The sequence below is a fragment of the Anabas testudineus genome, chromosome 1 (genome assembly GCF_900324465.2).
Source record: "Anabas testudineus chromosome 1, fAnaTes1.2, whole genome shotgun sequence".
Lineage (NCBI taxonomy): Eukaryota > Metazoa > Chordata > Actinopteri > Anabantiformes > Anabantidae > Anabas > Anabas testudineus.
The window spans coordinates 1,996,367-2,018,964 of record NC_046610.1 but is presented as its reverse complement, the minus strand read 5'-3'; the positions used below and the strand labels follow the sequence as shown (position 1 = coordinate 2,018,964).

General features: G+C 41.3%; 1 protein-coding gene across 1 annotated transcript; it reads left to right on the top strand.

Annotated features, from left to right (window-relative positions):
• Positions 1 to 2,849: 2,849 nt before the first annotated feature.
• On the top strand, positions 2,850 to 22,512 carry akt3b (v-akt murine thymoma viral oncogene homolog 3b). Its single transcript, XM_026359178.1, has 14 exons — positions 2,850 to 3,139; positions 8,008 to 8,443; positions 14,311 to 14,436; positions 14,528 to 14,639; positions 15,771 to 15,915; positions 16,175 to 16,306; positions 16,597 to 16,662; positions 16,908 to 16,976; positions 17,667 to 17,789; positions 18,454 to 18,582; positions 19,074 to 19,288; positions 20,250 to 20,337; positions 21,194 to 21,296; positions 21,923 to 22,512. Exons 2-14 carry the CDS (start codon positions 8,398 to 8,400, stop codon positions 22,006 to 22,008), a joined length of 1,440 nt encoding a protein of 479 aa, XP_026214963.1. The 5' UTR covers positions 2,850 to 3,139; positions 8,008 to 8,397; the 3' UTR covers positions 22,009 to 22,512.
• The last annotated feature ends 86 nt before the right edge of the window (positions 22,513 to 22,598 follow it).

The window sequence follows — 22,598 nt, the reverse complement described above, 5'->3', positions numbered from 1 at the left end:
AGCTTACAGTCCCAGAACAACAGCACTTTATACCTGAAACTGTATCAACAAGACACAGATATGATGTTTTACCTCCTCTATTGTCCTATGGATTGAACAATTCCCCTAACTTTGTCGTCTGCATACTAAAATTGGTTAATATTAACATTTTTTATTTTTAACATTTTTTTATTAACAGTTTCATTTGATCCAGAGCAAACGTAGCCTTGTATTCTCTTGTTCAGAGAACGACGCATCGTCAAGTCATGACAGTAAAAATGTTGAAAGCTGAGGAAAAGGTCCATGAAAATAAAATCCATCCACAGGTTCTCGGTTATTCTAAAAGCTTAGTGACTAATTGAATCAGAGTTTGACCGTGGAAACTGTTCAGTTCAGTCTTAACTCCACTTTCACCTTCTTGCTTTTGTGTTATCATTAGCAGATGAGCTGGGATCAGTCACATCAGAAAGTCTTCAACTCCATCTGCTGGACAAAGACAGGAAGTGGACCAGTGACCACTGAACAACTACAGCTCCCATGATGCAGTGCTGCAGTGTGAGTACTGTTAGATTCATTTACAGTCAAAATTACAAAAGACAAATATCTGTATCAGCTGTTTTAAATAAATAATAAATAAAACTGAAAGTTCATTGGAAAATAAATTTACTGGAAACATTCATGCTCCCCAGATGATGAATTATACCAATTTTAATAAGCTTACATTGAGGAGAAACTTAATATTAATAGTATCAATAGTGTTTAATCTGCAAGAATAACTGAATTATTAGAGCAGTATGTTTTAGTTGCTCTTACACTTCTAAGAATAACAACTGGTGTCCATTTATTTATTGTGTTAAATATGATCATGGCGGAGGTCTTAAATGGTGTGGTGTTCTAGTTTTATCACAGACAAACAGAGAAAAAGTCACAGTATTTACATTAAAAGCTGTGAAACTGTGAATTCTATGTGTGTGAAGATGGAACAACTGATGACAAGTAGTTTAATTAACACAATTAATAATTCTAATACATGACATATTTCTATTAATGTTCTGGATATTGTCAGATTCTACTTTAAGTTGTTTAATTTGTAATTTCTGTGGTTTGATAACATTTGTCATTTACTGACATGAAGCAGATATGTCTGAACAATGTGTCTCATTTCATAGCTGACCCTGGCAGCTCTGACAATTAGGGCATAACTGTTAATTCACAGACTGTAATCAATTAATACGAAGTAGCAGCAGCAGTCCTCTCTATGTGGGCCTGCAGCCAGGCCTGGACCAGGATCCTCAAACAAAGCATCCATTCACAGGAAAGATGGGGAGGGAGGCAGGGAGGGAGGGATGGGGGTGCTATACATTTGAGTAAATGAATTAATAACAGAATAAAGTCTGGAAAGAAACGTCAGTGTGCACAAAAATCTAAAGTCTGCTGGTTCAAATCAGCTGATAAATAAAACCTGAAACCTGCTGTTAATCGGGGGAAGAAGGAGAATCATAAGAGAACTGAATGTGAACACGTAAATCCAGCAGAGAGGGGGTGAAAGAGGAAGAAAGAGGGGGAGCGACAACAAAAGCGGGGACCAACAAAAGCCAGGGACCAACAAAAGCCCTGGATGCCATGAGGAGAGGGATGCTGCATTCAAGTCCTCTCTGTAAAACCCTACTTTTCCCTTAGATAGGGATGTACAGACACATACAGCAAATCTGGACGTGCAGTAAACTGTCACCATCTTTAATAATTTTATCAATTGATCATTGGGGTAGATTTTAACGTTGTAAGACTAGTTTTCAAACTATTTACCAGCTTTGTTTACCCTTAGCGATCCATTTCCAGGCTTTACTGTACGAGTTTCCTCTAACTTAAACCTAACCTTCACCAGAACCCTGACCTACCATGTTAAATCAAGCTTAATCTGACCTCAACTTTGTTCTAGCCATAACCAGTTCCTGTGCCTACTCTCAAATGTTGTTTTATAAACCTGACGAAGTATAAATGTTTTATCTCTGTGCATGTTGTTTCTGATATATCTTTTTATGTGTAGTGGTTATCTCTGTCCACGCCACAGGGAACCCAGTGTTTCACCACGTGAAAGCTGGGATACGCTGCGGTTCTCTGGACGGACTCTCAAACAATTTGATATTTGACAAAGTGAGTTCTAAGTTTGGAAAGGTAAAGAATAGTACAACATTTTGAGGGTCTGTACATGTTGTCTCTACCATTTGTTCCACTAACTTTACCCTTCATACACCCTTTCCATGTGTGCATTTATACATTAGTGGGACTTTGAATGCAGGAATTTTTACCAAACAAAAACCAATTGTATACCTTACTCAAGTATTGAGTAAGGTATTCGGTATAGTAATGTGCTTTACTTGAGTATGTACACTTTTATTTCCTTGTAATTTTATTCCACTACAATGCAGAGGGAAATAGTGTACTTTTTACTTCACTAGTGACTTTGCATAGTCTTAATAGTATTTTTTATTAATTACTACGATTTATTTTTAATTCTTTTTTTTTTTTTTTTTTTTTTTGCAGCTTGAATCAATTAATAAAAAATAAATAAATAAAATTTGTTCATTTTCTTAGGAGAGTAACTCCACCATAAAATTGAGAAGATGCACAGCAGTCGAAATGGTACTTGTACTTCTAGTACTCTGTTAGGCAAGTACTTGTACTTGTACTTGTACTTGTACTTGTACTTGAGTACCGAGTTGCGTTTTTGTGGCACCTCCCTGATTCAACCACATTTCCCAGCTGATTGGGTGAGTGGCTGCACGGACGCACAGATGTCCGACAGTCCTTGAACGCGGCAGGAGTCCTCCCAGTCGGATCCAGCTGAACGTGACGCGCCGACTCGGAGCCGACAGAGTTTTCCTGGCGGAGCGGAGGGAGCAGGAGCCGGAGCCGGAGCTGGAGCTGGAGCTGGAGCGGGTCTGTCTCAGTGTCTGCCGCCGCCGTCTGTCTGTTGAGACCCAGCCACGAGCCCCCCTTTTCGGCTCCCACCGTGTGGACAGGGCACCAGCAGCTATGGACCCATCGCTGTCCTCCTGCTGTCTCCGCCGCTGACGGACGGTGCTCCGTCGGATGCTCCAGTGCCCATAGAGGAGGAGGGGGAGGAGGAGCAGGGGCATCCCTACCGTTCTTCTACCAGGTGACATTATTATTATTATTATTATCATTATGATTATTTCAGGCGGTAACGCGTCGCGGCTGGAAGCGGGGCTCGTTTGTAGGAACGCGGAGAGGCGACGGGAGGGAGCAGGGCTTTGGGTGTCGTCGTCTCGGGGGCTCGGGGAGCGGGTTCGTCTGGAGCCCGGAGGTGGAGGGAGGTTAGCATGCTAAGCTAGCAGCCGTTAGCGGGCTGCTGCTTCGTCATTTGCCAGTCTGGGAGGGATGCGGCGCCGGGGATGCTGCTGCAGGAGGGAGGGGAGGGCTAGCAGCGGCGTTGACGGTACCGACCGTCTGGCCTCGGCCCATCTCCGGGATGAACAACACCCCCAACCTCCGCCGTTTCTCCCCCCTCCTGCTCCCCCTCGTCTCCGGTGCCCCCCCACCTTGTCATAAACTCATCACCTGTCTCTGTGCGGACCAACAGAACCGAGTCACCGCGGAGCTGTTTCACCATGAGGATTAAATTCACCGCCCGTTAGCCCGCTATGCTGCCTGTCTTCCAGCTAGCTAGCCGGCTAACACTAGCCGTAGCATCACCCCCTCTCCATCCGCTAGCATCCCTGGCTAGCCCGCATCCTCCAGCCGAGCCATTAACGGTACAGGCCGGTGTGGCGGACCCAGCACCCGTCCCCCCCGACCCTGCCGGTTCACACCAGCTCTTTCACCGCCTGTAGCGGAGATTAATGGGTGCAGGAGTCCCCGTCAGACATTTAATCGTGTCTCGGCCCCTGAAATCTAACTTAATGGAGCTCGGCAGGCGGATGTTGTTATGTAACTGCTAATGACACCACACGCCCTTGAAACAAAAGCTGTTGTTTCAGTGTTTGTTTGTTTTGTGTGCGGTGCAGGACCCGAACTGGGCCGGTGATCGACCGCACACGGCCGCTGTCTGAGGCTCCGAGGGCCACAGCTCGGAACCGGCTTCTGAAATATACAACGGCTGCTCCTGTCGGCCATTGTTTTTGTTGTCATTGCAGAGCTCACATTTGTTTCTCCAGCCTCGGATCTTCCCACAGATGATGAATGTGTGCAGTGAAGATACACAACCACAGTGCTAGCAGCTAGCAGACCATGTTTAGCATCTTGTAGCCTCACTGTCTCATTTCAAAGGGCTGAAAAACAACAGAAATCATGTTTTATTATTAAATTCCATGTAAAATTCCAGCAGTGCCATTTGCAGGAGCACTGTAATGCATTGGGGAGGTTGGAGGGTTTGCTCTGCATTTCTTTGCTTTGTCAGTAAGTGGGGCCAGACAGTGGAATCATATTGTTTGACTTTTTGCAGAATCATACTGCTGATGTTGACGATGAATAATTCTGACTCGCTGCACATAAGAGTCTCGTCTCATGTAATTCACAACATATTTATCAGTTTAAAGTCTGATTTTATCGCTGCAGATGCATCAATTTTTCATATTTAAATATGTACATATATATATGTTCATTCATCAGAAATCTCTTTATAAATGCAGCCACATCGCTCAATCCCCTAAGGACGTTTTAATGAAGCTAAAATGAGGCATTGTAAAAGGCTGTGTGTTATCTCCACTGTGTTAACATACAGACTGCCAAAGAAAGTCTGGGGAAAGACCAGACTAACAGAACGGTAAATGCATCGATAGTGGAAGAACTACACACTTCTGCTTCTGTGTTGCAGAATATTATACTGTGATATATGTTGCTGTGTAAGTTCCACACTGTTTCCATGGAGAAGTGATCTAGAGTCCTATGTTTTTCTGCAAGAGTAGAGAAATGACAGACAAATCACAAGAACTCTACACAGTATATATAGAAATGGAGTGATGTTTCTTTATAAATATTAGCTCTGAACACATCATATCTCTCTTAATGCACCTTTCCTCTGGGAATGATCTTACATTTTAATCTGGATTGTGTCGGATGGAAATATGTTGATGAAGGCAGTATGATTACTTCACAGGTGATTTATGGTACAGTGTGTCCATAAAACCCAACATTAATTTCATATTTCATTCTGAAATTAGAGGAAAAGAAAACAGTAAGTTAGCAGCTTTAGAAGTTCATCTCACATTCCTGCTGCTACTTCACAGTTAAACCCTGACAATATCTCTAAATGTGAGGAAATCAAGGCTTGAAGCAGTGTGTGCTGTACTGTAATAATGTTTCTAGCTTTAGTTTACATGCTGACATACAGTAGGATTTCATTTGCTTTGGACTTAATCTGCTGTAAAATAGAGATTTGTTCAGATGTGTCCTGTGCTGGGTGGTCAGTTGACAGACGTGTAGGCTGAGAGAGGAGTAAATAGAGAAACAGGAGAGGGATGAAGGGATAAAGTGAAGGTGCAGAGAAGGTTTTAGAGTGCAGGGACAAAAGAAGGAAGGAAGAAGACTGAGGGAAGGAAGGCAAGAGAGCAAGCAAGGGAATAAAGATGAGGTGAGCCTGGGTCTGGGGTTCTCCTGGGGACACCTAAAACAAGAGGTTTCCTTTGAGTTAGGTCAGATTGTCACAAGTGAGCACAGACATTTCAGCTCTGCCTCGTTTTGTGCAATTTTATATAATTTAGATTATTCACTCATTAGCGAACTGAGATTTTTGATTAAGGGCCTGTTTCACAAACATGATTTGGGGGTACCGCTAAATTCTAGGTTGCAAATGATGGCAGCGTCATAGTGCGCACATGAGTGTGGCAGGGAAATTACAGATTCATTTAAATGGGTCGCAAGTAGGTGTGCAACTATGATTTTTATGTATTAATTAATAATCTGACGATAATTCATCTTGGTTAATGACTAGCTGTACAAAGCCCAAGTCATAATCCAACATCCAGTTTTCCATCATGGAAGATTAATTATACCCCCAAAATAAATACATGAAAAACTAGAACCAGAAGCATTTGGTATTTTTTTGTTAAAAATGACAGCTGGCCATCTGACAGCTGATGATTTATACATAAACTTCTGCAGCTCTAGCGGAAACAAAACAGTTAACTGAAGTAATCTCAAATCACAGCTTGCACGTTGGAAATATGCACATGTATCGTCTTTGTTGTGGGGAGAGGCTTGTTAAAACACACAGAACAAGTGATGGTCAGCTCTTACCTTTGACAGGTATTGAGATTACTCACTGACATTGTTAACATATCACATTTACTGAACAGGAGCGGCTGCATAGTGCAGCAGAAAGATCACTGTCCTCCATGTGGTGGACTGGGGTTCGAACTAACTGTAGCCTACATCCAGTAGGGGTCCATAGACAAGACCTCCTGCCTTACCCTGCCTTTGTACCTTGTATTTCACTTGTAAGTTGCTTTGGATAAAAGCATCTAATGACTAAATGTAACTTAAAGAAATAGTGTTTTTAACTTGAAATAGCCCAAAATTCAAAGAGAAAACAAGCTAAATTCATATTACAGCCAAAGTGTGCCAAATCACGTTCAGGTGCAGAGATTTCCTTGGATCTCACTTTACTTAGAGCAGGTTTACTGGTCTTGCTTTGTTTGTTGAAGGGTGAATAAAGAAATGTTTGTGTGTTCAGTCATATTTTACCTCTTCCACAGTCAACTGAACTGAATTTTGCTGCATTACAGTTAATGGTTAGCATTAGATCCCAAACATCTGGGGAAGCGAAGCCTGTTTTCTTGTAGATATGCTGTCTCCTTAATCTAGCAAGTTGCCTCAGCTCTTTAAATGGTTAATTAAATGTATTTTCTTACACACAATATTGATTTTAATGATTCAGAAGGTTCTACTATATGATGACATATGTTGATATTCCAGTGTAAAATGATCTGAGGTGTACCTCATGTTCTCATTATGCCAGTGAAATGCTTAGTATGTTAAATGCTAAAAAGTAGTAAAAATAAGTCCGATCACAAACGCACTTCCCAGTGCATGAAAATATTATGATCAAAATGTTTTGTGCGTGAAAAATATGGTAAAATTGATTAATTGACTTTTAAAAAGTTTGGAGATTTAGTGTGGTCTGTGAGGGAGGAGGAAAGAGAGAAGATTAGAAAGGACGGAGTGGAGACATAAGTGATATGAATAGGCTTAGGAAACAGGGAAGGAGACGAGGAGGCAAGAGTAATAGCTGGAAAGGTTGTGAGGAAAAGAAGGAAGGAAGGATTGTGGAGAGGTACCAGACTTTTGTAAGGAAGGAGGAAATTGATTAAGGGGGCCTTAGAAAAGATGGATAATGTGGATAGAAGGTTAAAAGGAAAGACGAAAGGAAGTAAGTGACAAAAAAGTTGGTGAGGGGCTAATAGAGATAAGGAAGGAAACAGGTTTGTGAGGAAGTGGAACAAGGAGGAGAGAAGGAGAGGGAGGTCTGAGGAGACAAGGAAGGAATAAAGAAAAGGAAATGTGAGAGGAGGGTGAATAATAGGAGTCAAGGAATATTGGAAAGGAGATACTTAGGTGAGAGAAGTAGGTGAGTAGGTACTAGTGTAGAAGATGAGAGAGGAGGGAGAAGAGGAGCAATTGTAGGGAGTGAAGATGAGAAAGGGAGGGAACAAAGAACGTAGAAGAGGAGGAGGTGAAAGGTGTGAGGAGGTGATGAAATGCGGAAGAGGGTAAGGAAATGAGAGTGTGAGAAACAAGGAAGGAAGGAAGGAGGCAATGGGGTTGGGAAGTAGCCATTGAATAGTGATTGACTAATGGGCTAAGAGCAAATAGAGGGGGAGAAGGTGTGAGGAGGCAAGGAAAGTGGCGAAGGAGAGAAGGAGGTAAGGAGGCAGGAAGTGTGTTTGGTTCTGAACAATGAACTGCGGCCTGCTGTGTTTGCTGTGAGAAGGAAACTATCCACTGACCTGCTCTGTGTTTTTATTTTTTTCTCCCTTCTCTCCTTTCTCTGCCTCCATTTCCTTCCAGGCTGACTCACCGCTGGAGCGCCTGAACTCTGAAGGAGAAGACGAAGTTTGAGAGGACGGGAGATCAAGGAAAACTGTGAAGAAGCAAGAAGGACAGAGGGAGGGCGAGAAAGAGAGGAATAAAAATCTTCGAGAGGCGAGGGAGATAGGACGGGAGAAAGTCAGAAGGTCGGAGGGGTGAGAGGAGGAACGAGAAAGTGACTGTGGGACAGATTTTGACACGACAGACTCAGCAGGGAACCGGCAGACAGATCTGAGATCAGGAGAGAGTGGGCGTAGGTAGGTTGGAGGTCAGAGGTCAAACGACTCCAGCCATACCCACTGTCTCGCTACCACTCCAACGCCTTCGCAGTCACCACACTGGGAGAACCGGAGACAAGGAGAAGCCACCATGAGCGACCAGAACGTCGTCAAGGAAGGCTGGGTCCAGAAAAGAGGTGAGTTCATTTGGTCTGGTGATATTTAATTAACAGTACACGAGTCAGGCTGCAGTACTGAAGTACTGCTTCATCAGTATTTGGTCTCGACTATCACTCATTTAACTTCCCGGTCCTGGTATGATTGGAGTGACGCTCACTAACACGTCAGCCATGGATGCATGACGACTGCTAGTGAGTAGTTCATCTCTGCAGATTTAAAATCACGTTGTTAAATTGTAATCTCATGAAAACACAATCAATGAACAGCTTTCTCAAACAAGTGTGAACTGTTTTTCAAAGCCTGATACTGTAGATATTATTCATAGAGCTCCATCATTGGTTGAAAAGTATTAAAACACATCAGTGATCACATAGTGAGTGACACAAACACACTGTAGTTCATTCAGACTCAATCCTTCATACACCATCCTGCTGCCACAAATATTCACTAGAGCACAGTTTTGGAGCCACTTCAAACATCAAACTATGTATTAATGAGCCATTTTTAAACCTTTCTATAGAAACCAGCTTCAGTAAGAACAGGAACTGTTCAAATCCATGTTGATGTGATTTAATGAAAATTAAAAAATTAGCACAACAACCTTAAACTTGGTTGATTCTGTGGTTATGTTGAACATGTTAATCATATAACAGATCAAATAAGTTAAACAAGCTAATTGTAAAAGATGCTTTAAAAAGTCAGTGTTTAAGAATCATAGAACAGGTTTACATTAACATTAATTTAAAGTCAATAGAAAGAGATTATTATACTTAATCTTGGATTTACATTTTTATTCTGGAGCTCTACTGAAATAGTTATTTTCGATTTACATATAAATCGAAAATCATGGTTCTGAAACTGAGATAGAAACAGCATCACAAGTCCACATTCTTGTGCAGATCATCTGTGTTGTGAGGCATTCAGGGACAGTACAGATTGTAGGTCCGTATTTAAAAGCTTGAAAATGAAACAAAACAAAACCTGAGGTGCGAAGTGCACTATGGATTTAGAGAATTATTATGACCCATGCATGTATTAAGAAAGCTAGATAATGTGTCTTCTCTCGTCTATTCAGCCAGTTTGAGTTTGTGGCCACTCGCGGTACTGCAGTGACAAATCCCCAGCCATCCAAAGTTGGAGTCCAGTGACGCAACATCTAAAAATGTCTTTTGAAACACTGATAACTTACTGTGTACTGTCCTTGAACGTAGCACACTGAAACAGATTTCCAGGTCCTCTTACAACAAGTAATGTCTGATATCTGGGATACTTCGTTAAATCTGGGGGCATCAGTATTAACATGCAGGAGACTGTACCACAGGAGAGGTGGAATGTCTCCAACAGCCCGGCAACATGCTGAGTCTCAGTTTCCAAACAGTTCCACAGTGTACAGTAAATGTCCCTGTTAGGAATGTAGAGCAAACCACTCAAATCACTTTTAGTTTTTAATTCAGACTTGATGTTTTGATGTACAGTATAGAGATACATGCTCTGGTGCTGCTACAAAGTGAGTTACCTCTCCTTCAGATGAAGGTGTGAATATGGCTGACATTCTGTGACAGAACAGAAACAACACTGCTCACCAGGTCTGAAAAGTCACTTCTTCTTTTTTGTTGTTTTTTTACTCAGAGGAAGCTGATTTACTGCAAACTTGACAGTTGAATGGAAACATGTTTGTTCGGGTCTTTGTGGCTGTTGAGTTTGTGCTTGTCTAAATGGTTTTATTTATTGCTGTGTATATCTGTGTGGCTTTAGATTTGTCTTTACCCAGGATAGAAAAGGAAACGTTCAGCCACAGCTGGCTGGTGTGCGGAGATACTTTAATCATTGACATGGAGTTGTATGATTATCTAAAGAAATACTTTAAATCAGATCAGCATTAGAACAGTAAAATTTTAGATGTTGCAGACCTGTGGTCAGTAGACTACTCTGAGGTGGATGCAATCTAAAAATGTGATTGTCACCAGTTACTTTTATTCATTTGTGTAAAAATGTTTTTACAAGCTAGCTATGTATTGATTCTAGTCATTCTGTACCCTGTGTACTTTTGATGAGCTGTGTAGAGAGTTTTTTAGGTGTCAGTGTGCATCAGATGCTGAAATCCTGCTTCACAGATGAACTTGATAATTACTTAAAGATGCAGCTCTGTGTGTGTCTACCTCAACCTCTAGTGGTTTTGAAGCGATTGTGCCGCTGTCCTGTTCTTTTGACTGTGCAATGTTGAAGTGCAACAGGAATGTGCACTTTCACCTCTCACATTCACCCCTCACTGGAGGGGTTGGTTTTTAAATACAAAAAATGTACATCCATCTTAAATGTGTGATCCCAATTTTATGATCCACGTGTGAGCCTGCTCCATTTTTTGTGCTTTGCACACATTTGAAAATCAATTTAATTTTAATACTGGCAATTTGAATTTTTGTATAAATTTTTCTCCAGGTTTTCAATGTGAACACTGCAGAGCTACACGACAATACCCTCTAACAACAATACTAAAGTCAAAAAAAGGAGAGAGAGGGTATGTGGTGCATTTAGAGTTCACATATTTAAAAAAGACTTTACACACATAACTGCAGGAGTTCTTTCTGCAAAGCACATATGTTTCAGCTACGCCTTCTTCAGTGTGACTTTGCTTTTTCAATGTTAACTGTAAAGTTTAATTTACATCTATCACACATGGAGGGTGACGGTGTTACCACTACACTATCCAGTCGCCCGAAATCAGAAACATCTACTCAGGATATTGACTAAATCAGTCACTGACATTAAAAATGAGGAATTACTCAGAGTCAGAGGTGATGGACTTGTCTTAACTTTCCTCCCACACAGTGTCTGACTAACTTGATCATTTTATAAAAAAAAGCTTTGTTTCCCTCGTCCACATTATTTTCTGACTTGTGCTTAGGAACTTTTTCATTTGCTAAAATATTCAGCCTGAGTCAGAAAAGCTGTGTTTTTATCCACCTCGGTGTGGACATGGACTGAACCACCCTGCCAGTTTGAAGAACAGCACCTCCAAACAATGGTTGTTTACCTGCCAGACGGCGAGCAGGGAAGGCAGGCTTTGCAGGGCTGCAGCAAAATCTGAGCTGCACTTGGCTGGTGTGTTATTTCCCACACTGGTTTGTTTGTGTGTGTGTGTGCGCATGCTGGAGGTGTGTTTGCCTGGTCTGAGCTCAGGACTGTTGGCTGGCAGACAGGGGGAAGTTTCTCTGTGGCACTATGAGCATACAGAGGATGACCTAACACTCTGGTTCCTTCCTCTTCAGCCCCCACAAGTCCCTGAATTGTTTATTGCACCTTGGTGTGCTTTAATAATCCACTTTTACCAGCAGTCTTGGAGAAACTACCCTTAGTAGCTAGATGTGCTGTTTAAAATCCAATGTCAAGAGTTCACTCACAGTTCAGGACCGTTCAGAAGATGGGATGTAGAAAATGAATTTTTAAAACCTGAAGTCGTAGTAAAAAAAAAAAAAAAAAAGTATGTTGAGCAAAACATTGTTCCTGCTGCCCTATTGTACTGTAAACGTTCTGTGGGTTTTCAACTGTTTATGACACATAACGTCCTCTGTATATGAATCACACTGGGCTCCCAATAGATGGGTTCAATTCAATTCAATTTTATTTGTATAGTGCCAAATCACAACAGAAGTTATCTCAAGGCCCTTTACAGTGCTTAAGGTTTAAGACAGGTATAGTTGTATAAAAAAAATGATATAGAGAACCCAACAATTCCATTTGAGCAAGAACCAGGCTCAGTGTGGGCGGCCATCTGCCTCGACCGGTTGGAGTGAGCAGCTCACACGACTTAGTGACTATGTACCTGCAGGTTCTCCTTCTTATTACCTAACGAGTGAACCTCTGGGTGCTTTTTGCCTCTCTCAAACTGCTTACAGCTTGTAAGTAGAACTGTTCAGTCAGAAGTCAGAACTGTCACAGCTTTCAGATTTCTGTCTCTGTGGTAAAGTCTTTGTCATCTTCTGAAGTCGCGTGAATCATCAGATGTGTGAGAATAGTGTCGTCAGAGGTTTGATTTGTTAGACAGATGCTGAGGCAGTTCAGCCGTTGATCACCAATACAGACACACTTTGGTTTCAGCACATCTGTTAGCTTTGGTGCTAATATGACACTGTAAATGTTCCTACATTTGTGTGTAAACTGATGAGTCAGAACACCAGGGAATCAACACTTCATGGCTTTGAGGATTTCTTGTTCAGATGAAAGTGCTAAAGATGTTTAAATTAATGTATTAGTTTAAAATTACAGAAACAAAAAGTGTTGGTGGTGATAATAAAGTGTAAAACAAAGAGAACTTCCACGGTGTTCAGCTGAAACTCAAAATTAACCCATTTAGAGATGTAGTCCAGGCCTATTTGAAACAGTAAGCTTTAATAAGCTGCTGACAGTATAACTCCATGAGCCTGTGTCAGGTAAATTATGTCATATTTGACTTGTGAACTTTAAAATGTTCCATGTTTTACAAAGGATCATGGAATTAAATTTAGTTTAATGCAGTTTTAATGCAGTTTCACACATGCTAATTAAGTTTTAATCTGGTGATTTATAGGTCAAATGACATGTAGCTGTCTGGGTTGAAACTAGGCTTGACGTGGTTAAAAAGTTAGGTGGGCGGCAGTCTGACTTAATCAAGTCAAGTGTTTATCTCTGTTTTTACTGTAAAACTGAGTCTTTATGTTTCCTGAAAGAAGGAATATACTGAAGTGGCTGCAGTTTTAGGAGATGTCCACTTAACGTGGCTGATTGTTGCACAGATGGACGAATGTGGATTTGTCTTTCATCCTTTACAGGATGTCTTTGAGAAGGCTCTCTTAAAGTCTGGCATTAAGAGAGGACCTTTTACTTGGTTTTGTGTACAGGCTTTACCTTGAAGAAGGCCTAGCCTGAGAGGAGCTGTCTGTCGGCTCCAGGTGTCGTGTGCTGCATTCAGGGAGTGTAGGTCATCTGTGTTGTAAAAGCCCCCAACCCTAAAAGAACAAAATATGAACAATGAACCGAATTATTACTATTGTGGTCTGACATGAACCATGGTTTTGGAGAATTGTTAAACCCTACTCAGCAGGAACTCAGGTCAGTCGTTGTAAAATCCAACTGCAGCTGATCACATTGTGACAATACTAATATTTGTGTTTTATGAACGCATCATAATACAACTAAGAAAATCTAATATATATAGTAGAACCTCTTATTGTTGTTCAAATGTGTCAACATGTGATGCATCAGTTGTAAAGTGTCTTTGCCAACATGGAGCCCAGTTACAGACCACTTAGTCACTGCCCAGATTGAGATTTCTTTCATCAGTCCCAGTACGTTTTGTTTTAATTGACGGCTGTTGGAAAACAGCAAAGCCAAAGAGAGGATTAGGAACTGTAGCGTCACCTTACTGTGTCACAACCAGAACAATAAAGACAGAGAAATGATGACATAAATGGTGACAAGCGTGAATGTGATGAATGCACCTTCACAGGTTATTCTAAAGTCAGATGCAGTACTTCATTTAGACCAGGAGTGGCCAACCCTGGTCCTCAAGAGCATCAGTCCTGCTTGTTTTCCAACTATCTCTGCATTTCCTGCTTATGATTGGCTGAACACACCTGATCCATGTAATCAGCAGAGGGTAGGGCAGAAATAGTTGGAAAACAAGCAGGGCTGAGGCTCTTGAGGACCAGGGTTGGCCACCCCTGATTTAGACCAAAACATGCCCCCCTCCCAAACAGAAAATAACTAAGATGTATGCAAATATTGGCTTAGGAGCTCACAGAGACACAGTGCTAGACGTTTTAGTACGTTTGCATGATTAAATTGCTAAACACAGATAAGTGTAGCAGGATGTAATCTGTTGGTGTCTGTGTTTGTCTCTCTGCAGGTGAGTACATCAAGAACTGGCGACCACGGTACTTTCTGCTGAAGACAGACGGCTCTTTCATTGGCTACAAGGACAAACCACAGGACTCTGACCTGGCGTACCCACTCAACAACTTCTCTGTAGCAAGTAAGACATGAGGAGGTCAGGACATATTTCGTAAACTCAAAACAAATGCCTGTGTCACATGAACGTGTCCCTCTCTGTCTGTGACTTCTAGAATGTCAGCTCATGAAGACGGAGCGGCCCAAGCCGAACACCTTCATCATCCGCTGTCTGCAGTGGACCACTGTCATTGAGAGGACTTTTCATGTTGACACTCCTGATGAGAGGTGAGCCTTGATCATCGTCCTGCTCCTCAGTCCTGAACCAGACTGCAGGATTTTTGTGTTAAATTCTTCTCAGTGGACACAACAGGACTCAGTCAACACATGGAGAAGAAAGACAGGAAACAAGGGTGTGGGGCTGAGGCTGGACGCCAAGTTTTTAAAGGGTTTTGTTTTGAAAAAAAACAAAACAATATAATGTCTATGTTATGCGTCGTTAGCTGATGCTCGGGGTGTGACAGAAAAGGCTAATACCATCTAGCTGGTTTCATATACAGTTCATGACCAGAGGTCATGTGGTCTGAGTAGATCTGTAGGTAGCAGACCGTATTTTTCATAATCAAATTGTTGATTCATAGCTGTGATTTCTTTAATCATGATGTAGTTTTAAAGGATGTTTGTGCAGTGCGGTAGTTGCCACGAGCACATTCAGGATACAAACAAAACAATTATAAAAAATACAAAAGCAGCATGATCGTACCTGGAACTTTGATCAAATGTGCATTTCCTGTTAAATTTAATTATTATAATAAAATAATGAATTTAAAATTGAAGCTTTTGTTGCTGTTCTTCTGAGAAGAAAAAGAAAACTTAAGGTTACGACTGTAACCCCACTTCTCTGATAGGATACGAAGCAAATGCTTGAACTAACAGTAATGGTTTTTTAAGGCTCCATATTTTCCAGCCTAATTGTCTCAACAAGGTTTATTACAGGTTTATTAGCTATACAATTATTATTACTATTATAGCCCATCAGATTTTATATTCATTATAAGCAAGTAAAGTGTGAAAGTGAGAACGATAGTTTTTTCAGTTCAACAGATATTAAATAATTGCTTAATATATTTCAGCTTTTAAAGAAGATACTGGAAAATTACGTAGTAGTGAAAACTGTTTTTAAACAGTAAATATACACGTCTGAGTTATTCAGCTTGGAGATTAGCTGGCCCTTTAGTACAAAGTCAGAAAACAGAAAAAACTGAAACTAATGAACATTCTGGATTCTGGAAATATGGGAAAACAAACCTTTTGACTTATCTGAAGATCTGTGCTAAAGCTACGGCTAAAGCTGCATCAGAAACCGGCTCTGCTGGTGTTTTAACCAGTTGTTGTTGTTGTTGTTGTTTTGATCTGTAGAGACGAGTGGGCCGAAGCCATCCAGATGGTAGCAGAGTCGCTGGCCAAACAGGAGGAGGAGGGCATCCTGTGCAGCCCCACATCGCAGATCGAGAACGTCAACGAGGAGGAGATGGACACGTCCATCAGCCACTACAAACGAAAGGTGACAGGGGGCTGATAACAACCTGTGTCTTCTTAAATTAAAGCTTTTCTGTCCTCCATGTTAAAATCTTTTTTACATTATAGTCCAGAATTCTTCTGCTATTCTGTTATCACAGTCTAGTTCCTCAGAATGGGCGAGTAGAGAATTCCTTCCATGTAGGATCCAGTCTATCTAAGTATAGACTAAATATTGTGTACTGTAATTATACTGAATGTTGGGGGAACAGTTTCCTCACACATGCCTCTTTGTCTTTGTCCAGACAATGAATGACTTCGACTATCTGAAGCTTCTGGGTAAAGGCACTTTTGGGAAAGTTATTCTGGTGCGGGAGAAGGCGAGCGGCACTTACTATGCCATGAAGATCCTGAAGAAAGAAGTCATTATAGCCAAGGTAATTTCAACATTTATCAGCTTTTGTCTGTTGTTGTTTTGTCGACTCAGTTTTTACTCTGTGGCTTTGTATTAGTTTAATCTTTGATGTCTGCATTGGGTAGGTTACCGTGTGGCTACCGTTCATATTGAGAACTCTCTATTGTAGCTTAATACTCCACCGTGATTTTGACACATTTTCCATCCAGTTACTCTGCAGCTTCAGTTTTTAACATAAACTTGCCAGAAGTCGTCGGCAGGCTCCCGTTGACTCTTAACTAATCACTCTGCCTTCTCCTTTTTTCATCACAGGATGAAGTTGCTCACACACTCACAGAAAGTAGGGTATTAAAAAACACTCGACATCCATTCCTGACTGTGAGTATCATCATGTCGATAACATGAAACGTTACGTGCAGAAAAACCTGCGCTGATGTGATTTCACCTCCTACTTTTCACTAAGTTTTGAAGCTGTGGTTTTGAGTGTAATTCAAGACTCTCATGATAAATGTTATGCAGAGATAACAGCTGGAAGGATGAATTCAGACTACAAAGCTTAAAAATAATAAAATAAATAGCTGAGCACTGATGAGTTAAAACATTATTTATATATTGTGTTGCAGTCTCTGAAGTACTCGTTCCAGACTAAGGATCGGCTGTGCTTTGTAATGGAGTACGTCAACGGAGGAGAGGTGAGGAGGCACTGGTTTGCTTTAAAAATGTTTTTGATGCTCAAAGAGTTTGTTTTTTTCCAACATGGAAGTTATTTCAAGACTTACTGAAGAATGTCGAACAAACACATCCATGAATAAATCTTAATCAACAATATCAAGAGCTTGGTTTATGAGGTGCAAGTGGAGGTGAGTGCAGCAGTAGCCTTACCATGAGCATACAGGTATATTAAAATAAAGGAAAGGCAAGTGATAGGTCTGCTTATGACAACAGATATCAGATTGTATAAAGTTTGTGGGCGTCAGGGAGCTGGCATTTATGTGAAGGAGGATTCGGGGTTAGCGGTGTGGTGTTTTGGTTTTGGTTTGAGAACCATTACATCTTGATAAGATCTCCTTCATGAACAACTGAAATCTGCTTTGTATATTATATAGTAGCAATTTTTTTATTAGCATGATGTAATATCTGATCAGTTTTAAAGTCTGCTGTTTCCCCAGATGTCAGCCTCTGTAATGTGAGAACATCTGTTGATAATTCTTCAGCTCTCTTCTGTAAAATGAAAATTTGATTAGTAAGAGATTTACAGACAGTAGCTGAGCAGGTCCCATGTAGCAGGTCCTCTGCTGGTTTTATCCTGTTTCACTGGATTCTTTAACTCGATGAGACAAACATCTGAGGTGTATGAACATCTCTTTCTCTTTTCTCGGCAGCTGTTTTTCCACTTGTCAAGAGAAAGGGTTTTTTCTGAGGACCGCACCCGTTTCTACGGCGCAGAGATCGTCTCCGCTTTAGACTACCTACATTCTGCCAAGATCGTCTACCGTGATCTAAAGGTAAACTGCACATCAGACACCTGCACAGGTTTACCATTGTTACTTTAACAACTAGAAACCTGAGGACAGGACAGAGGAGATAAATATGGAGTAGTTTCTCTGTCTGAGAGAAGAGAACACAGTGAGACGAGCGCAGGCTTTTTGGACGAGCTTGTTCAACCAAAGACTCAGTTAAGGCAGAGGTCTGCTGCACAGGTGTTGACTAAGAAACAGAGAACACTAACCCCTGAAGTCTTTACACTGGTTGCCTATTAGCTTTAACATTGATTTTGTATTGTTTTATTAGCTTATAATGATCTACGTGTTCCAGGTCTACACCAGACTGTCTAATGTGTAATGAACCCTCAGATCCCCCAGTTTCTCTCTTCAGCTGAACTGGAATACTGATATTAGTCAACTTAAACGGGTCTATTTATTTAGCTGTTTTAATATTTTAACGAGTTTCAGTCCCTGGTTTGTTTTTTGTCCTTTCATTCCTGCTCTTATCTAGTTTTTATGCTCTAGTTAATTTTTATTTTATTGGTTTGTATTTCAACCATTTCTGCTTGATTAGTAAGTTTTGCAGCTTCTTATCATGGAGCACAGTGAAGCAGGGAGAGGGCGGGCTGATTGAAAGTGGAGTCTCATGCTAGAGCTACGCTGATATTTCTCCTATCGTCATCAGCTGGAGAACCTGATGTTGGACAAAGACGGCCACATCAAGATCACAGACTTTGGCCTCTGCAAAGAAGGCATCACCGACACTGCCACCATGAAAACCTTCTGTGGAACACCAGAGTACCTGGCTCCCGAGGTCAGACATCAGCATTAATTATGTTCGTGCAATGACTGTCTGTTTAAACCCACACTAGGATTTCAAACTCCTTTGCTTTCGTCCTATATGATGAAATCAAGACAGAAACAGTTTTCTGGTCTGTTCGTTACCACAAAAGCTAAATGTTAAAGCCAAAGTGGAAGTTCCTTAAGATATAGTTCCTCCAATGACAGCTAAATGTTTTCTTTACAACAAAGTAAAATGTCAGTGACTCATTTCACTTCTTCTAATGTGGATGTCAGTGGAGTTTTTGAAAGTTATTTTTCCATTAAGAGGATATGAAAGAGGATATCACATAGACCAAGGTCAAGAACAGCTACGTAAGAAAGGAAACATGAACAGGCTGTATTGAATTGTTCAAAGTGCCTCTTGACTTTTAATACATCACAGTACAGGTTTCTGTAAATACCAGCACATACACATACAGTAAAATGAATGGAAACTCGTCTCTCTGTGTTGTACGGTACCAGGTGTTGGAAGACAATGACTATGGACGGGCGGTGGACTGGTGGGGTTTGGGCGTGGTGACGTATGAGATGATGTGCGGCCGCCTGCCGTTCTACAACCAGGACCACGAGAAGCTGTTTGAGTTGATCCTCATGGAGGAGATCAAGTTTCCACGAACTCTGTCTGCCGATGCTAAGTCGCTACTGTCAGGACTGCTCATCAAGGACCCCAACAAACGGTACACAAACACACACAAGTCGCATGTGGAGAGCTGCACGCCACAACCGAGCTTTGACAGACGAGCAGAGAAAGAAAGACGCTTATCAGTGAGCGTTTTTTTTCTCAGTTTCTGTTTTGTGTCACAGTTTTGTCCCGATGAGGATGATGTGAAAAACAATTTTAAAAAATTGGTGAAAGGGGAAAAGCTTAAAATGCTATCGCTGTTTTTATTTCAGGGACACACGTTATTCAACATTACTGTAAATGTGCCAGAGTTACGCTAACCAGCCACTAACACAACAAATAAGAATCATGACAAGCAAGACGAGACATGAAGCAGCTCAATAAGATGTGGAGACAGTGATGGTGAAAAAACATTTTTTTATGATTCATAAAAGCTTTGAATATTTTTGATATTAAGGTTTTTATAGATGTGCGCCGTTAGCTGAGAACATTATCAACACATATAAATCAGGTCTGAAGAAAACATCTGAACTTTTCCGTCACGTACATTCATACTGTATCTGGGAACAACACAGCTCCAGTCCGTGTTTAAAGTTTAGTTGTAAATAAAATGCAGCTGCATTAATGAAACCCAGCATCCTGACCTTGGAGGGATCCTGCTTGTTAAACACGGGACAGGAAATAAAGTGGTGTCCTGTACGTGTCTGAATCTACGCAGCCACCTCGACATAATGACGAGAACAAAATCTCCTAATGATAACAGAGATTCAAGAAAAGAGCTTTTGGAGAAGAACTGTTGGCCGGCTGCTGATTATCTCTGAGGCGTTTTCTGTCTCGGACAAAGAAAATGGTAAAACGAGGCTACTGCAGCTTCAGAGAGCAAACCCGTTCACCCTGCAAGTTATTTTAGGATCAGTAGCAGGTGGATATTCTGGTTCCATTGATGGAGACTTTGTAAGAGCAGCGTTTGATGTCTGACTTGAACGTCGTCTTCTTCTCTCTGTGTTCGCTGACAGGCTGGGCGGCGGACCGGATGACGCTAAGGAGATCATGCGACACAGTTTCTTTGGCACAGTCGACTGGCAGGATGTCTACGACAAGAAGGTGAGAGCAGGATTTAGCTGCTAGACGTCATCTTATCTTCAGTGGTGATTTATTCAAACAGTGTACCTGAGATATTCTGGTACCAGGGTTACCTGGTTTTTCAAAAGAAGTCTGGATGGGATCGAAAATAGAAACAGCAAAGAAAAACTTACCTCATCTTTAGCTCTTTTTCAGCTTTATGTCCCTTTAACAGCCCAGAGAGCTTCTCAGTTCTGCCTCAGCTAAAGTCGTTGTTCCTTCCTGCACGTCCACATCAGATATGTGTAGAATTAAGTCATTCATGGCTTTTACCCCGTTTCATTACAAGCTCCTGACTTTGTTACACACAGTAATCTCCATAATGTTTGGGACAAAGACGCAAAATTGATCCATTTGCTTCTGTACCCAACAATTTGAGATTTGTAATAAAACAAAATCACATGTTTAAAGTGCTCATTCTCAGCTTTTACTAAAGGCTATTTTAAAACATTTGGTTTTACTGTGTAGAAAGTTCAGCGCTGTTTAAACATCGTCCCTCTAGTTCAGGGCACCGTAATGTTTGGGGCGCAGCAGTGTTATGTAAATGAAAGTAGTCCTGTTTGTCTCATGTTCTTTATATAAAATACCTGAATCTTCTCTGGTGATACTCTGCGTGACCTGTGGGCAGCCATGTTTTGTTGATAGCTTCATGCAAGTTTCCCTTAAAGAGTTGCAGCCTTCGTCCAATCCCAGCTGACACTAAGAACATAATATCTTTGGGTACCCTCTGAAGGCACCACCTTGAACTCTGCAGCCATGAGACTTTTAGAACAGAGGTAGATGTAAAGTGTGATATATTTTTTTCCCACTCGGATTCATCTTTATTCGTCTGTTGCAGCTGGTCCCACCGTTCCAGCCCCAGGTCAGCTCAGAGACGGACACGCGGTACTTCGACGAGGAGTTCACAGCACAGACCATCACCATCACTCCGCCAGAAAAATGTAACCACGACTAAAAATCTATCATTTCTATGGCAGCAAACAGTTTGTTGAGGCAGGAATGTGATTAAATTGGTGCATTTATCAAGATGATTGATGCAGTATGATGAGAGGACACACACAGTGTGTTGAGAGTCCACCACTGGACTTTAAATCAGCGTGCCAACATGTTCACTACAGCTGTACACACATGCTGATATTTAGCAGGTAAAACGTTTTATCATGTTCACGCTAATAACTGAACACAACAAGTATCTCTAAGGCTGATGGGTCAGTTTATATTTGAATTAATGTTTTAAGTCATTATAAGAAAAAAAAGAGTTTTCATTTAGACTCTGACCTGATGAATCTGAATGTAAAGTCAGACTCTTCCTCTGGAGTCTGTACTATACCTCACAACAATCCATACAATAGTATTATTACAGTAGTAGTAGTATGTACTAGTATCTGGATTGTGGGAATTGGAAATATATGTTTTCAGCACTTTCTCTTCATCTTTAGTTCACTGTCTTCTGATCAGATGCTGATGTACTTTAATACTCCAAGACGTTTCTCAGAGCTCACATTAAAAGAACTGAACTCATGCAGATAAACTTATATTCATGTTTGTCTCTAATGCGTCTCCACAGACGACGAGGACGGGATGGACGCAGCGGACAACGAGCGAAGGCCTCATTTCCCACAGTTCTCCTACTCAGCCAGCGGGCGGGAGTGAACGTCCAGCCCAGCAGCCAGTATCGTCCCCATTCGTGGCCATTTTGAGGAAAACACGTAGCCATTTTAGGAAAAGAAATACCAGTCTCCCCTCTTTTTCTCCTTCTCTGCCTCCTCGCAGATGGGGAAAAGTCTTTTTAGGGACTTTAAAAGAGGTTTTTGCACAGTGGGATAGACTCCAGTCGGTCTCCCCACATTAAAAATAAGTCTCCTACATTTTCAGCGCTATTTACTGCAGAAGGCAATGTTTTTGTTATTTATTATTTTTCTCCATCAGTATTAAGTTGTCGACCCGGGTTGCAGTCATCTTCTTTTTTTGTTTTGTTTGTTGTTCCTGCCCTTCTTCTTCTTCTTCTTCTTCTTCTTCTTCTTCTTTCTCTTCTTCTTCTTTTGACTTTTTGCACTTGGTTTGGAAGAGCCGTTTTAGGGAACAAAAAACCAAAAATGTTGCCTTACGTGTGCAGATGTTTCGTATCATACCGACAGGGTGGTTTTGTTTGTTTGTTTTTTGGGGGGCGGGGGCGGGCGGGTTTTGGGTAGCGAGGGATCATTCTTAGTTGAGAATAAGTGCATGGCTCGTGGTTGACTCAA